This window comes from Heteronotia binoei, chromosome 6 (genome assembly GCF_032191835.1).
Source record: "Heteronotia binoei isolate CCM8104 ecotype False Entrance Well chromosome 6, APGP_CSIRO_Hbin_v1, whole genome shotgun sequence".
Taxonomy (NCBI): Eukaryota; Metazoa; Chordata; class Lepidosauria; order Squamata; family Gekkonidae; genus Heteronotia; species Heteronotia binoei.
Window position 1 is genome coordinate 115,527,113 of NC_083228.1, and position 14,619 is coordinate 115,541,731.

The 14,619-nt window shown below is 38.8% G+C and overlaps 1 protein-coding gene across 2 annotated transcripts in view; it reads right to left on the minus strand.

Moving 5' to 3' along the window:
* Nucleotides 1-14,619, minus strand: part of IFT80 (intraflagellar transport 80) — a 104,408-nt gene that overhangs the window by 49,747 nt on the left and 40,042 nt on the right. Inside the window, exons 4-6 of one of the 2 annotated variants that reach the window (XM_060242422.1) lie at nucleotides 13,679-13,788; nucleotides 11,116-11,205; nucleotides 9,616-9,753 (exon numbers count right to left, since the gene is read on the minus strand). In XM_060242422.1, coding sequence (XP_060098405.1) covers nucleotides 9,616-9,753; nucleotides 11,116-11,205; nucleotides 13,679-13,788 — 338 coding nt within the window. The remainder of the gene's footprint in view (nucleotides 1-9,615; nucleotides 9,754-11,115; nucleotides 11,206-13,678; nucleotides 13,789-14,619) is intronic. The other variant, XM_060242423.1, reaches the window with a different exon arrangement.

Here is a 14,619-nt window from a genome sequence, read left to right on the forward strand (position 1 = left end):
TATTTTGAGAATAACTCCGATTGTGGGGTTTCTCCTAACATCGTCTGGGACGCAATGAAAGCAGTCTTACGGGGTAAATGCATCTCTTTGAATTCGGCCTACAAAAAAAGGAAATTAGAACTCAGTCAACATTTACTAGATAACATCAAACTGTTAGAACAGAAACACAAACAGACTTGTTCCAAAAAGATCTACCATAAACTCTTACTCGAACGGAAAAAGCTCGAGTTACTAGATACTACTACCATCAAGAAGAACCTTCTCTTTTTAAAGCAACGTTACTGGTTCAACCATCCCCGTTCATTGAAACTTCTATCTTGGAAACTTAGAAAAGAATTAGGGGAGCGACACATAAATGTCATCTCAGACTCCACAGGCAAAAGGCACTCCTCAAATAAGAAAATCATAGATGTTTTTCACAACTATTTTCAAAAACTATATACCTCAACCAATCCTTCTCCTCTCTTAATAGATCGCCTTTTACAGGATCAACCCGTTCTTAATCGCCTATCACAAGACCATCAACACTTTTTAGAGTCGCCCATTTCTCCTACAGAGGTGCTTGATGCCATCAAATCTTCTAAACCCAACAAAACACCTGGTCGAGACGGTCTGCCTTCAGAATTTTATAAGAAATTTGGCTCGTCCCTAACTCCTCATTTTACCTCGATTTGCAATCTAGTGCTGGACTCTGGCCTTATGCCCCCTTCTTGGTCCCAAGCAAAAATAATCCTTATACCCAAAAAAGAGAAAGACCCCTTATCTACTAAGTCCTATCGCCCTATTTCTTTACTCAATAATGACTATAAACTATTTACATCTATTTTAACAGCCAGACTAAACAAGATCATTGGTTCCTATATTCATATAAACCAATTGGGATTTATCCCAAATCGGGATATTACCGACAACACGAGTCAAAGTATTAACTTGATCCAGTACTGCAACTTTCAGAAATTCGAGTCCTGTATTTTGGCCCTAGACATCGAAAAAGCCTTCGATAGCGTGGAACCGCTTTTTCTCCATAAGGTTCTTCACCATATGGGTTTCGGTCCGAAATTTAGGAAGGTCATCAATTCCCTTTATTTAGACCCATCCGCTTTTCTGCAAATTAATGGCCAACATTCTCCTGTGTTTCGACTTGAGAGGGGGACACGTCAAGGTTGTCCCCTCTCCCCAATCCTATTTGCACTGGCTATTGAACCCCTTGCTAATTTAATTCGTCTGTCTCCTGAGATCCCTGGAATCTCCGTTCAAGGCTCTTCATTCAAAATCAGCTTATTTGCTGACGATATACTCCTATATATATCCAATCCATTGCAATCCCTGAATGCCATTTCTACCATCCTGGACAGTTTTGGGACGCTTTCTGGACTCCATATTAACCACTCTAAATCTATTCTTTACCCAATCAATGTTTCTCTTGATCTGAGAAATGAAATAACCACCAATTACTCCTTTCACTGGGTTACCGATAGCTGGTCATACTTAGGATTAAAAATCCCCGTAAACCTTTCCAATTTGTTGAAGTCCAATTATACTGCCACTCTCTCAGACATTTCCACCAATTTGAAACAGTGGGACAAACTGCAACTGTCTTGGATGGAAAGAATCCATACCATTAAATCTTTTATTTTTCCACGTTTACTATACTTATTTCGGGCTCTTCCCATCGAGATACCTCCAAGAATGCTAAACTCTTGGCAACAAACTCTGTCTGCCTTCATCTGGAAATACAAAAAAGCCCGAATTAAACTCTCAACTATCTGCCGCTCTAAAGCTAAAGGCGGCCTGGCGGTCCCCGATATCACTCGCTATTACAAAGCTGCCATTCTCTCTCAAATGATCAAGATCCTATACCAACATCCCCCCCCCCCCACCTTGGTCCCTTCTTGAAGAGGCCCATTTTACTCCCCTCAAATACTATGAGCTTTTATGGCTCAAAAAGTCAGACCGCCCTCCATGGCATTTTGTGAACCCATTTCTAAAAGCACTTCTTTCGGTATGAGACTCAGAACGCTCTTTTCTTGCCCCAGGTTTTTCCATCATCTCCTCATTTATGGGCCAAAAATGGTTTCCCCCGGCCCAGCTCCCCTCCTCTTTTAGAACCTGGCGCGACTCCTTGATGGTTTTCCTTTTTAACCTTCTTTCTTCCTCCAGACAAATTTTACCTAAAGACAAGCTTGATCAAAAATTATCAAACCCATCACCTTGGTTTCAATATTTCCAAATTAGACATTTACTTCAGGATTCTCAATTGAAATCGTCGCTTTCCCGCCCAACAACTGACTTTGAATACCTGATTCTCCACCTACAAGATTCTGAAAAATCAAAGGGTCTCATTTCACAAATATATCGTGTTCTCTTATCCAAACTGGAATCTTCACTTCCTTCATACACAAATTCATGGCATAAAGACTGTGGGTCCACGCTCTCTCCAGACCAATAGGAGGCCATATGGGAAAGTGAAATTCTGCACTCTAACGTTATAAACATATCACAACAGAATTTCAAACTAATGGCCCGCTGGTATCTTACTCCCATCCAACTTTCACATATGATTATTTCGACTTCCCCAGACTGCTGGAGAGACTGTGGTCTCAAAGCTTCATATATCCATTGTTGGTGGGAGTGCCCTAAGTTAAGACCCTTTTGGTCTTCAATTTGTTCTCATCTTTCAACTTTACTGGGAATCACAATCCCCGAAGACCCTAAGATAATATTTCTTAATCACTGGCCTGGTTCCAAACTGTCCTCCTCCAAAAGGTCCCTAATGGCTAAACTCCTAACGGCAGCAAAAGCAACGGTAGCACAATCCTGGAAAAACCTCAACAGTCCATCTCTCGACACCTGGCTCTTAAAAGTCTGGGACCACATTGCTATGGACAAGATCCAGGCTTCGCTCGACACTACTGACCCCTACCAAGCCTATTCTAAATATATAGCGATTTGGCTCCCTATCCTGGAAAAAATTGATAGCGACCCATTCTACATCAATTCCCATAACAAAAGTAAACTTTACAAAGATTTCTTGTGGTTATAAATCTTCTTATAATACTGTACTTTGTAATCTTAACGTTGGTTTATCCCTCCTCTTCTTTCTTTTTTCTTTTTATTTATTTTAAGCTATATGGTTTTTGTTGGTTACGATGTATTGTTTACTGCCAAATGTTTTCCTCGCCTTTTTTAAGTTGCATTTGATTGGTCAAATTCATCAAGTTACGTGTATTCTTTGTATTACCTTATGTTAAGGTTGTATAAAAATTTTTTCTAATATATCTAGCAGGAAAATGCATTTAGATGTAACAAAATTACACAGATAATGTATCAAGACATAGACTAAACAACTGCATTAGATTTCTTTGCAGTATGATGCAGGTTTAAAAAACCCCTCTTAAAACCTGCAAAATAATATTACAACGACAATAAATACCTCACAAACAATTGTCTAATAGGCTCAGTTACCCCCCAGGAAAAGGGCAGAAAGATATCATTTATGCAGAGGAAACATTTGATAAAATTACTATAACAAAAAAAAATTAAAAATCACATCTGTCATATTTAATAGCAGACAATAATGCAAGTAAATTGATTGTGTGGCTTATAATGTTACTTTTAATGCTTTATATATAAGCTTCTTTCACTCTTTGGAGCACTGAGAAAGGACTCCTCTCACACAGAGCAAGCAAGGCGTCTTGCTTCGTAACTGCGGGGGTGGGGGAATATTAGAAGGCCTCAGTCCTTCCTGATTTCTATTTCTGTATAAGAGTATTGCAGCATGACCAACAGTGTCAAAGCAAGCATGCAAACCCACAGGAAATCACCCACAAGGTATGTATGAATAGTCACAGACTACAAACTCTCTGGTCTTTTAAAAAAGAACTTCGAATCTTTTAAACAGGGACCAAATTTATTTATTTATTTATATATATATATATATATATATATATATATATATATATATATATATATATATATATATTGTTTTGTAGAGTACTGCTAGAAGTGTTTGGCTTTGAACATTACACATGCCTGGCACACATTTTATAAGCAACCACTAAAGCTAATTTTAATACTGATTTTGCTTTCCCCAAATATGAATGGCACATTAAAAGGAGACTCTACTATTACAAAAGAAGCAATAGGCAAGCTATTTGTTTGATGTTTTTTTTAAAAAGACATATACGTGATATTAGAACAAAGAAAGTGAGCCAAAAAGTGATGGAAACAAAACACTATATATGTTAGCGGATTTAATTAAATTATGCTTCGTAACTAGTTGCATATGCTGCAGAAGGGTTAATGATATGTATATCTCCTGATGGCTCTCAAGGGAGCAATTCGCTGATTCAGCTCCATTACATCAGACACAATAAAAATGTCTGTGTTGACCAGAAAGGCAGGTCTGGTTCTCTTCAAACACTATCACACTGGTTATGTGACTCATTCTCTCTTCTCTCTCAGCACCAGCATAGCTAATCCTTGAGCAGCTATTTATATTTAAGTCAAGAGGGGGAAAAAACTTGCATGAAGCAGCAAAAACGTATGGAAGCAAATCTCATAAATTATTCCTGACTGCTGCAAAGAAATAGATAATATCTGGCTTTAGCTACTGTGAACGTTTCCCCCCCCTTAAAAATTCCTTTAAGCAAAGCCTTTTAAAAGATTATTATTCTGTAAACAGGCCTGAGTAGATTATATCATGATGCATGTTCACTAGGAATATTGGGAGTTTTTAATAAATAAAACTACAGTTTAAAGTTAGAGTCCAGTAGTACCTTTAAGACCAACGAAGTTTTATTCAATGCATAAACTTTCGTGTGTACACACATACTTCAGAATACTACAGTTTGTTGGTCTCTAAAAAATGAGGGGGGTTAAGTAGTCCAATACATTTTCTTTTCCCTTTCTTTATTATTCTTATAGTACATGCAAAAGGCAACATTCTTGCACAGTATTCACAAACACAGAGATAAAAATTCTCTCTCTTTGCTGCTAAACACCCCAAGACACCAAGATTGTAAGTGATGAAGTGCTCTTCAAAACTAATCACCTCATCCTGGAGCCACTCTGAAGGGACACCCAGATAAAACAGAGTCCTGCCCCCAAGTGCTCCAGACCAAAGCAATGCCATCCAAAGTGGCTCTGAGTCACGTTGGATGGGTGGTGCACTAGCTTCTCCCACCCCCCACTTTTTCTGTGCTTGTCTGCTTCTAACTGCCCAGATCTTTTTCTTCTCCATATGGAAGGTGACTCGCAAACAGTTACAGGGAGGCAAGGGGAAGGTCAGGCAATACAGAGCCAATGAGACTGACAGTTCTGGGCTACCAATTATATACATAGCTGCTGTGTAACAAAGCAAGAGTCAAGTTTCACCTTTAAGACCAATAAAGTTTTATTCAGAATGTAAATTTTCGTGTGCTAAAAGCACACTTCATCAGACAAAAATATGGAATGGCAAGCAGTCCTAAATATAGAGAAAGTGGGCTGTGTGTTAGTATGCAGAGTCATGGAAATCTTTTTTAGCAGATTAAAAGATTCACAAGTTGGGGTCTGGTGTTTGTTAGCTTAAGTTAACTGGGCTAAAACAAACTAAATGGTGATTCCTTTGATTGCGTTTTGAAACAGTTTGATTACTGGGAGGGAAATGCAAAAACATAAAAACCTAAATACATTTTAGACTGACTAAGTGAATACTCTTGTGGAATGACAATCTGCCCTGAGCCTTCAGGAAAGGGCAGAAAAGAACTATAGTACATAAATATTGTTTTAAACGTAGGAATTTTTTTGTGTGTTCTTTAAATCAGCTGTTCCACAGTTCCTAATTAATATTTCAATGTCTGTTCCTCCCTGTGAATTTCATACAAATTGTCCGCAAAATAATGTGGTAGGACTAGGAGAATACTTTTAAAATTAGCAAAATTCTATTGTCCCTACAACAAAAGCCTGATGCCTATGGATGAAATTCTGCAGGTGTTGTTCCCTCATGGAGGGCTTCCATCCTGCCAAATACCATCTGATTCTGAAAAGAAACTGAAAAGTAGTAGTCAGTTATGATTTGCCCACTGAAATTAATGGGAAACAACTGAACAGCAAATAAAAATGGAAATGAAGTCACCACTACAATCCACCACAAAATGAACCAAATTGTTGCAATGTACCATCAAAATGAATCAAGTCACCAAATAAAGCAAAATGAAACCACAGAGGTCTGAAGATTATATGAGACTATCTAACACTGTATGGATTTGCAGCTGAAGATACTTGAATTGACATTAGTCTCCAGAAGTTAAAAAAAAAAATGACCTGTATTGGACCTTGCGCTATTGCAGCTGAGGAAATAAAAAGATCCCAAAAGACAACTGTGGGCAAATCCAAGTGCTTGTATGCAGACATAATAGGATTTTTAACTCCTTTTTTTAAAAAAACAAAACCTTCCATGTTATATGGCAACCTGTTTTTGAAACTCACCCTCGCTTTTAAAATGGCTTGGCATGTGGCAGGGAGGACAGTTAGAAATTAACAGAACCAGTGTCTCTTGAGAGAATAGTGCTAGCTGGATAGTGCTTTAGAGCCTGGCCAAACATGGGAAAAATGTTAATGCCGTAAAGGAAAACAATGGCAAGGCTGTACAGAAACCATTTATATGCTGTAATGTCTAAGAACACAAAGTAACTGTCAGGTCCAAACCCCCTACAAGAACTTGGTGAAAGAGGATTTTTCCTGATACTGGACACAAATTCTCTTTTTTGTTGCTTTACACAGCATTCTGCTTCAGACTTCTCATAAACCAATGGAATAAGAGTCTTTTTTTTTTTTTTTAAAGAGATCTTGTAAAGAATTAAACAACATTCCGATGGGGGAAACTAATATGGTAATACTAAGTATGCTCACGAGAAAGTAAGTTTAACTGAAGTCAGACATATTTTAAATACCTATGTTTAGAACAGAGGTGCAAAGCTTAAAGTAACATCTACCAGGGTACGTTCCACAAGTGATCTTGTATTTCATTGATGGCTGAATGATCAGTTATGGGTTCCAGAATGTCTTCTAAGTATCTGAGCCAGTCTCAGGGAACAGAAAGCAACATAGCACTTCAACACTGGAAAGAAAGCTCTCTCTCCAAATGTCACAGCTGCACAGCAGAAGCCAATATAACAACAGTTGCTGGAGGAAAGACTAGAATATCCGCATACACGCACACAAAAACAGGTTTGGGGCCAGTATTCCACATTTGGTGTAACAGGTTGCTGCTAATAAAGAACACAGTTAAAATTCAAAATATCTACAGTATATTGTCCTTGTGGAGGTGAAGCCTCATCACTAATAGTACATGCTAAGGAAGTAGGGATAGGAGACAGGAACAAGTGGGATGACAGTGGGACATGTGTGAGTGACAGGGAGATGTGTGAGAGAGGGGGGAGAGTTGTGCTCATAATAGAGGTGTGAGACAAAGATGGGGGGGAGTCTGCTGGGAATAGGAGACAAGCAACAAATCATTCAAGCACTGCAAGGGGGAGAAGAATGGAAGAGAAAGCAATACATAGGCAGGTGAAATAATTGGTGAGAAGATAGTGAGAGAGGCTGATAGGGACAAAAGTCTTATTTGTGCTATACATTATAAGGTGACAACATATATCTGCACAATAGTCATTTCATGCAATGGTATGCTGATAGAATTGAGAAGCAGTGGCATTCTTATGAAATTATCATTCTGCAGCTTCTTGTGCCATTACCCCTGACTTTCCACTCATTAACAATAAAGTATGCTTAAAGTATGTTCAAATAAAACATACAGCGACAGGTGTGTCAATGTAACAAAAACTGGGCTTTGAGTTTCATTAACAATATACTGAACACTGACATCTATCTACTTTAATGGTTCACCTGTAAACTGTACTTTTAGAATACGCATTGTCTGGGCATGAAAGTACTATTTGTTTTCCAGAAACTATACTTTCTTTAGCCCTGACCTGGATGGCCCAGGCAAGGCTAATCTTGTCAGATCTCAGAAGTCAAGCAGGGTCTGCCCTGGTTAGTATTTGGATGGGAGACCACCGAAGAACACCAAGGTCTCTATGCATCTGCAGACAAGGGCAAACCTCTGAACGTCTCTTGCCTTGAAAATCCGACAGGGTTGCCAGCTGTGACTTGATGACACATTATATGCATGCATGTACTGTCTTTTCTGAAATGTTTAGGATTTAAATGCTCTAAAGCAAAACACTTCTGCCAAGATGCTTCTGTCAATCTGAATAAGAAATAGCCATTTGCCCTTTTCTGATCACAAATAAAAACGTTAAAAGTTTAAAATTATAAAACTACATATGCCAGCCTTTTTGAATTAAAGATAACATTTAGAAGTAAAACAAATTAAAGATGAGCAATCCTGAAGTTATGGATCAGAAGTGATTTTCTGATAAAAGGAAAGACTGAATGGTAATTTCTGAACAATGCAAGGTACAGAAATGAGGAAGAGCTATATGCCACATATTTTTGTTTATGAATAGCTTATATTTTACTTTATTTTTAACTCTGTCCCATTTTGAATTCTTGGGAAAGGAGGTGGCAAGAGTAATAATAATTACAAAAATACAGATTAAATTACTCTTAAAAATAAGAGTGAAACAAAAGAAAATGTGTAAATCGCAGAGCTTGTTTCACCGCTCCATTGTCAAGACAAGAGGCACATGTATGAAATGGTCTCTCATGTCTGTACCATTCAAAGCCTGGGAGAAGGGTCTCCATATTACTGGTCAAGTTCTAGGACTGAGAAGATGTTGGCAATGGCTTGGGTACAGCATCCGGGCAGAAATTCTCTTAAGTCAGTAAACCAAAACTCTTGTCAGCCTCTGAGATGTGGTTTGATTATGTGACAGGCACTATTAATCTTGTTCAACTTAGCACACATGTGCACCCCCCAACATGGATTGTCACACCATCAGCACTTCCAACAGAACAGCTGTAAATCTGATCAAAATTTCTGGAGGGTGTTTTATCAATTAATTGAATCTACAGCCTTAGGCAAAAGAGATAACTTCTCATATCATAGAATGTATTTAAAATTGGTACTGAAATTACCCATCAGAACTACAAATGCATGATTCTAACAACAAATGAATCTTAACAGACAATGGGTTGGAACCTTCTATGAACAGAAAGCTTGCCAAGTGGGGTGTCTGTGATATCTCCCTTATGGAAATGTGTGACATGTTGTTCCTGAATATCTCCTGGCCCTCATGAGTAGCTGTTCATGTGGCACAGAACAGTTGAAAGAAAATTCCTACAGAAATAAACTAGACAAACACTGAAAAGCTAGAAGTACTCTCTTACAATGAAGCTATAGTTTCTGAATTATTTACTTTGTTCAGGGCTTTTTTTGTAGAAAAAGCCCAGCAGGAAATCATTTGCACATTAGGCCACACTCCCTGATGCCAACATTGTGTCACACAGTGCTTTTCTGCAGAAAAAGCCCAGCAGGAACTCATTTGCATATTAGGCCACACCCCCTGATGCCAAGCCAGCCAGAACCGTGTTCCTGTGCATCCCTGCTCAAAAAAAGCCCTGTGTTATTCATCTGTTTTGATAATTGTCCTTGTCAGAGCTGTTACTTACCCCTGTTTTATCACATAGACGTAATGTATGAAATGACCCCACAGCAAATAACTCCCCATCCAGAGCCCAAGCAACAGAAGTGATAGGGTACTCATGTGACTGAGAGCTGTACAACAGCCGACCATAACTGTCCCACACCTAAGAAACAAACATAAATGAAAACAAGTTATCTTTACAGTTATTGAGAAATCATGTTTCAAAGGCATGCTACATGTTTATGATTCATATTTTAAAGATACAGAGACATGCTGCAGTATTGTCAGGATAGCCAACTCCAGGCTGAAAAATACCTAGAGATTTTGGAGGCAGAGCCTGGAAAGGGCAGGGTTTGAAGAACTGAAGGACCGCAGCAGGGTAAAATGTGGTAGAGTCCACCCATCAAAGCATTTTCTCCAGGAGAACTGATCTCTGTTACCTGGAGATTAGTTCTAATTCCAGGAGATCTCCATGCCCCAATTGGAGGTTGACAACCCTAACAATTGTGACTTCCATTCTTGTCCCCAAATCTAGTTATTATACTGGACTGGCAACTGTAGAAGACTCAACTTTGCTTCTTGCTCCATATTTAAAGGCCTCCATCACTGAAGTGATACCAAAGCAATATGGTACAGAATCATTCCTTCACCCATATTGTGTCACAGGTTACTCTCTTCTGCACCAACTCCTGCCAATCAGTTCCACTCTCATCAGTTTTAGCGAGGCTGTTGCTTAGCAAGTTAACTTTCTGGAACAATCCTTCCCAGGATGTGTGGAAGGCATTATCACTACCTGTTTTTGTACAGCATGTAAAAATGTCCTGTTTCACAGAGCCTTTGCTGGGGACTGATAGTGGATATTTGACTGGATAGCTGATAGGGGAGTCTTATGTACTTCAGGCTGTTTCAACTTTCTGTGTATGATGTTGGAAGCACTGGGTTTGATTTTTATTGGTTTATTGCAATCTTATGTTGCATCTGTAAGCTGTTGCAGTCTGGGAGGGGAGGTGGTGAATAAATAAATAAATCATCACATCCATAACCAAGGTCAGTGTCATGGAATGAGGAAAAAATGAAGCAAGGCATGCTTTTCTAAACTCAGAATTGTCCTGTATCCCCCAAAAGACAATAGTCTGTACACCTTGAGGAGGAGGTGGGCAAGATTCTACCCTATATATAAGCACCTATTTGTGATAGTTTAGATTCAAGTCATTGTACTTAACTTCATGGCTTTAACATTTACTGTTGTAATGTTTCTATTTAATTAATTGTATGATGAAAGTACCCGTATCTTTGCTTGTTCAAATCTATTTTTGTCACAGTAAAATTGGGGAAAGAATAAGAATTTAGCCAAAAATAAAGATTGTTCTCATATCCTAAGACACATAAATAAATCTTATTCAATGGGTACTGCATAATTAGCTCCTGTTATATAATTGCATGTTTCTGTGATCGTTGGTGACATTTTGTTTATTTGACTGTACTGACATAATTTAAGATTTAGTAATTAAATAAAAATACACACCTTATATTTACTGTCTTCTCCACCTGATAGGATAAGATCATTCACAGAATTCCAATCAACTTTGAGAATAATTCCATCATGGGCTTTCCACTGGGAAAAAGAAGATATTACAAACTATCCATTATACGTTTTTATTATTTGCATATTATGAAGAACTACCATTGGACTATAATTTGTGTATAAAACTTGCTTAAAAACATTAAATACCAGAGTATTATGTCAGCTAATTCAGTTATTTCAGAAAAATACCAGCATAACTGATAACTCAAGTGAACCCTATCTCATCAGATCTCATATGCTAAGGAGGTTCTCTGAATTCCCAGGTTTCGTTTTTTTAAAAAAGTAAGTATCTAGTATTCTTCCTTGCAGAGATGTTAAAGGAAAGGGTAGAGGCTAGAGATTTACTTTTTTAAAAAATGAAAGCTGGAATTCAGAGAATCTCCTTGACCCATCATTACTGCAGTAAATCAACATATCATTTATGTTTTTTTGTTTATGTTTTGTTTTTTTAAAAAAGTAAATAATGAAACTGCTTGTCTTCAGGGCAGAGGTGAAAGACAGGGAATAGTTTGTCAATGATAGCAGTCCAATCATGAAAAGTGGGTTGGAGGTGCATGGGAGTGGGTGGGACAAAGCAAGCCTGCAGAAGCATTACACATAAGGGAAAAAGTGACTCAAACTCAGTTTCCAGAAAACAATCAGGGTACATGATCTAAAACCCCCCAGGAAAAATGGGGTGGGGGGAGGGGGAACAACCAAAAAGTGAAAACTAAGGTACAAAAATGTGTGCAGAAATCCAGGGATAAACTGAAGGAGTATGGGGCCAGAACTGACAAAAAATCCCATGTGGAAAAGCTCAGGGTCAGCCCTGGTTAGAACTTGGTTGGGAGATCATCAAGTAAGTCCAGGGCAGCTGTGCAGAGACAGACAATGGCAAACCACCTCTGTTAGAATCTTGCCTTGAAAACCCTATGCGGCTGCCCTGAGTGGGCTGTGACTTAACAGCAAAAAATAAAATAAATCTGACAAGTTGGCACACAAATGATTTTTTTTTAAGTCAAGCCATGTAACTACTGATAGGATTTAAATCAGCAAACAATAGGATGGATCCTGTGCAACAACTGCACAAATTCAATAAACCTTCTCAGCTTTCCCCTCCTGCCAGTAGTCCTTTCTGACCCTGCTGAATTTACTCCTGCATACAGTAATGGACATGTGCTGTAGGGAAATCACTTCTTTCTTTCTCCTGTGTTAGTAGAGCTTCACCCATGGAAGAGGCAAGAGGGAGCAATTTCTCCTCTCTGTTTTATACCCCTGCCCAAGTCTCAATGAGAAACTGCTGCAAAGCATGCAAGCAAAGGAAAAGCTGGGGAAAATACAGTGGAATGCACACAGAAAACTCCTACGTGTGGAAGGCAGTTCCACCATGACAGTGCATGCCTACATTTGCAGAATCCTCACCATGTGGAACTAATCACAGTTAGTTAACTATCTAGCTAAAGTTAGAAATTCCACAATCTTTGTATACTTTTGTCAGTTCTGAATAATTAAAACTGAATAAATCTTACCATGTAAAATTAATAGTTGTATCCTGCAACATATATGCATCATTGTTTTCTCAGTTTAATTCCTATTTTCAACGTATCTGTATTCATCTCACTGCCAATTGCTTAACCATGATTAAACAATTAGGAGAGTTGTGTAAGACATTTCCTTACGTGAGCATAAATGCCCCAGTTTCTCTTAACCAAGCTTAAACTTCTTAACCAGGGTTAAAGTTTACATTGATACCACCATTAATCTTAATTTCTAAATTGGTTCTGGATCCCAGGGAAAATTTCCACTGATAACATGGATAGATTTTCACTGACTCTTCCCTCATACTGTTCCTGATGATCCTCTGTCCCCCAGAGATTATTTGGAGCTACAGCAGAAGGGGAGAGGAAATTCTATGGCTCAGATCCGAAGTCCTCTTCAACTGTTGAGGAGGCAGTCCTCCATGCCAGACCTCTGGTGTCTGGCACTTCTTGGCCCACTGAAAGACATTGGTCCTGCACAAGAAATGTCTAATGCCACAGACTGTGCTCTCTAATGCCACAGACTGCCTCTGCAACAGGGTCCCATGCAAGGGCAAGCAAGGCTAAGGATCCCAGCCTACATAAACTGGCACTTTGCCTCCCATCCAGATCATTAGTCAAAAACAAATGGCAGCACTCCTGCCAAAGGTAAAGCGTTTAGTATGTATCAAAGCCTGCAATTCAGGACTAATGCATTTCGAGCTGTCTGATACACAGCAAATTTATGCAATGCTAAACACCATGTAGGGATACCATGGTGAGCCCCAGGAACTGCAACTCATCTTTTGACTACAGACATTAGTTCCTCTGAAGCAAATGGATCCTTTGGAGGCTGGAATCTATGGTATTGTATCCCACTGAAGTCTCTCTCCTCCCTAGGCTTTATTCCTAAATCTGCAGGAGTTTCCCAATGTGTATTTGGCAACCCTTCACCCAACTCCCCTGCCAGTGGTCAAGGGGGAACCTGGCAATCCTGCTCATGTTACCTGAAAAATCTTAGCATTTGGTTGAAGAGGTTTGATAATCAGTTGCTTTCCTGATGTGTAAAGAATCTTTTCGGAGTCTGGACCCCATGCAACTGAGTATATTGGTGTTCCTGTGGAAAAACAAGAGAAATTGATAGAGGGAGGGGAAAGAAGCTGAGATACCATGGTCAGAAAACTTCAGTTCATAAGTAGAGATAGGTCTATAATATTATTAAGAATGACATATTATCTGTAATGTATTTTAAATTCTAAACAAAATGGATGGGAGCAGAAGCAAAGGATAAGCTAAATGGTTGCATATTATTACACACAGTATTGCACAGAAAAGTATAAAGTCAGGGATGGTCTACAGACATTAGTCCAGGCATTTCTAATGGCTACAATTCAACTAGAAGTTGGGGTGCTGAGTAATCTGTGGTAATGAAACCAATGGTTCCACAGCTGAAGTTTATAAACTCTAGTTACGGTACAAGTACCAAAATTTGCCTCTCCTTCTACAATTCCAATCTTTAGTGTACTGTATTTTTTTTTGCTTTCTAAAATTCCACAAGGCCTGTTACATAGGACACACAGATTAAGAAGCCAATGTTCCACTCTACCTGAGTCAAACTCTTCATTCTGTGGACAGTGTTAATGAAAGTTACATCAGCTAAGACACCACCAACGTTAGAATTTAAAGACTTAATTGGCAGGCTGCTTTAATAATTACAGAGACTTTTATGTCTAAAACAAATGCTTAATCTTTATGTCATGGTTGGCACAGTGCCTCAGTTTCCAGATTTAAATGACAGGAGTTAACTCCCTGCTAACAGAAACTTCGTCTTGAAGGGCTGCCAGAAGAAGCAGATATAGTATCTTGGAGCACAATACTGTGGTGAAACAAGATGGTCCCAAAAGACAGTCAGAAAAAGGAAAGAGGAGATGGAGATGATCAGGCTATA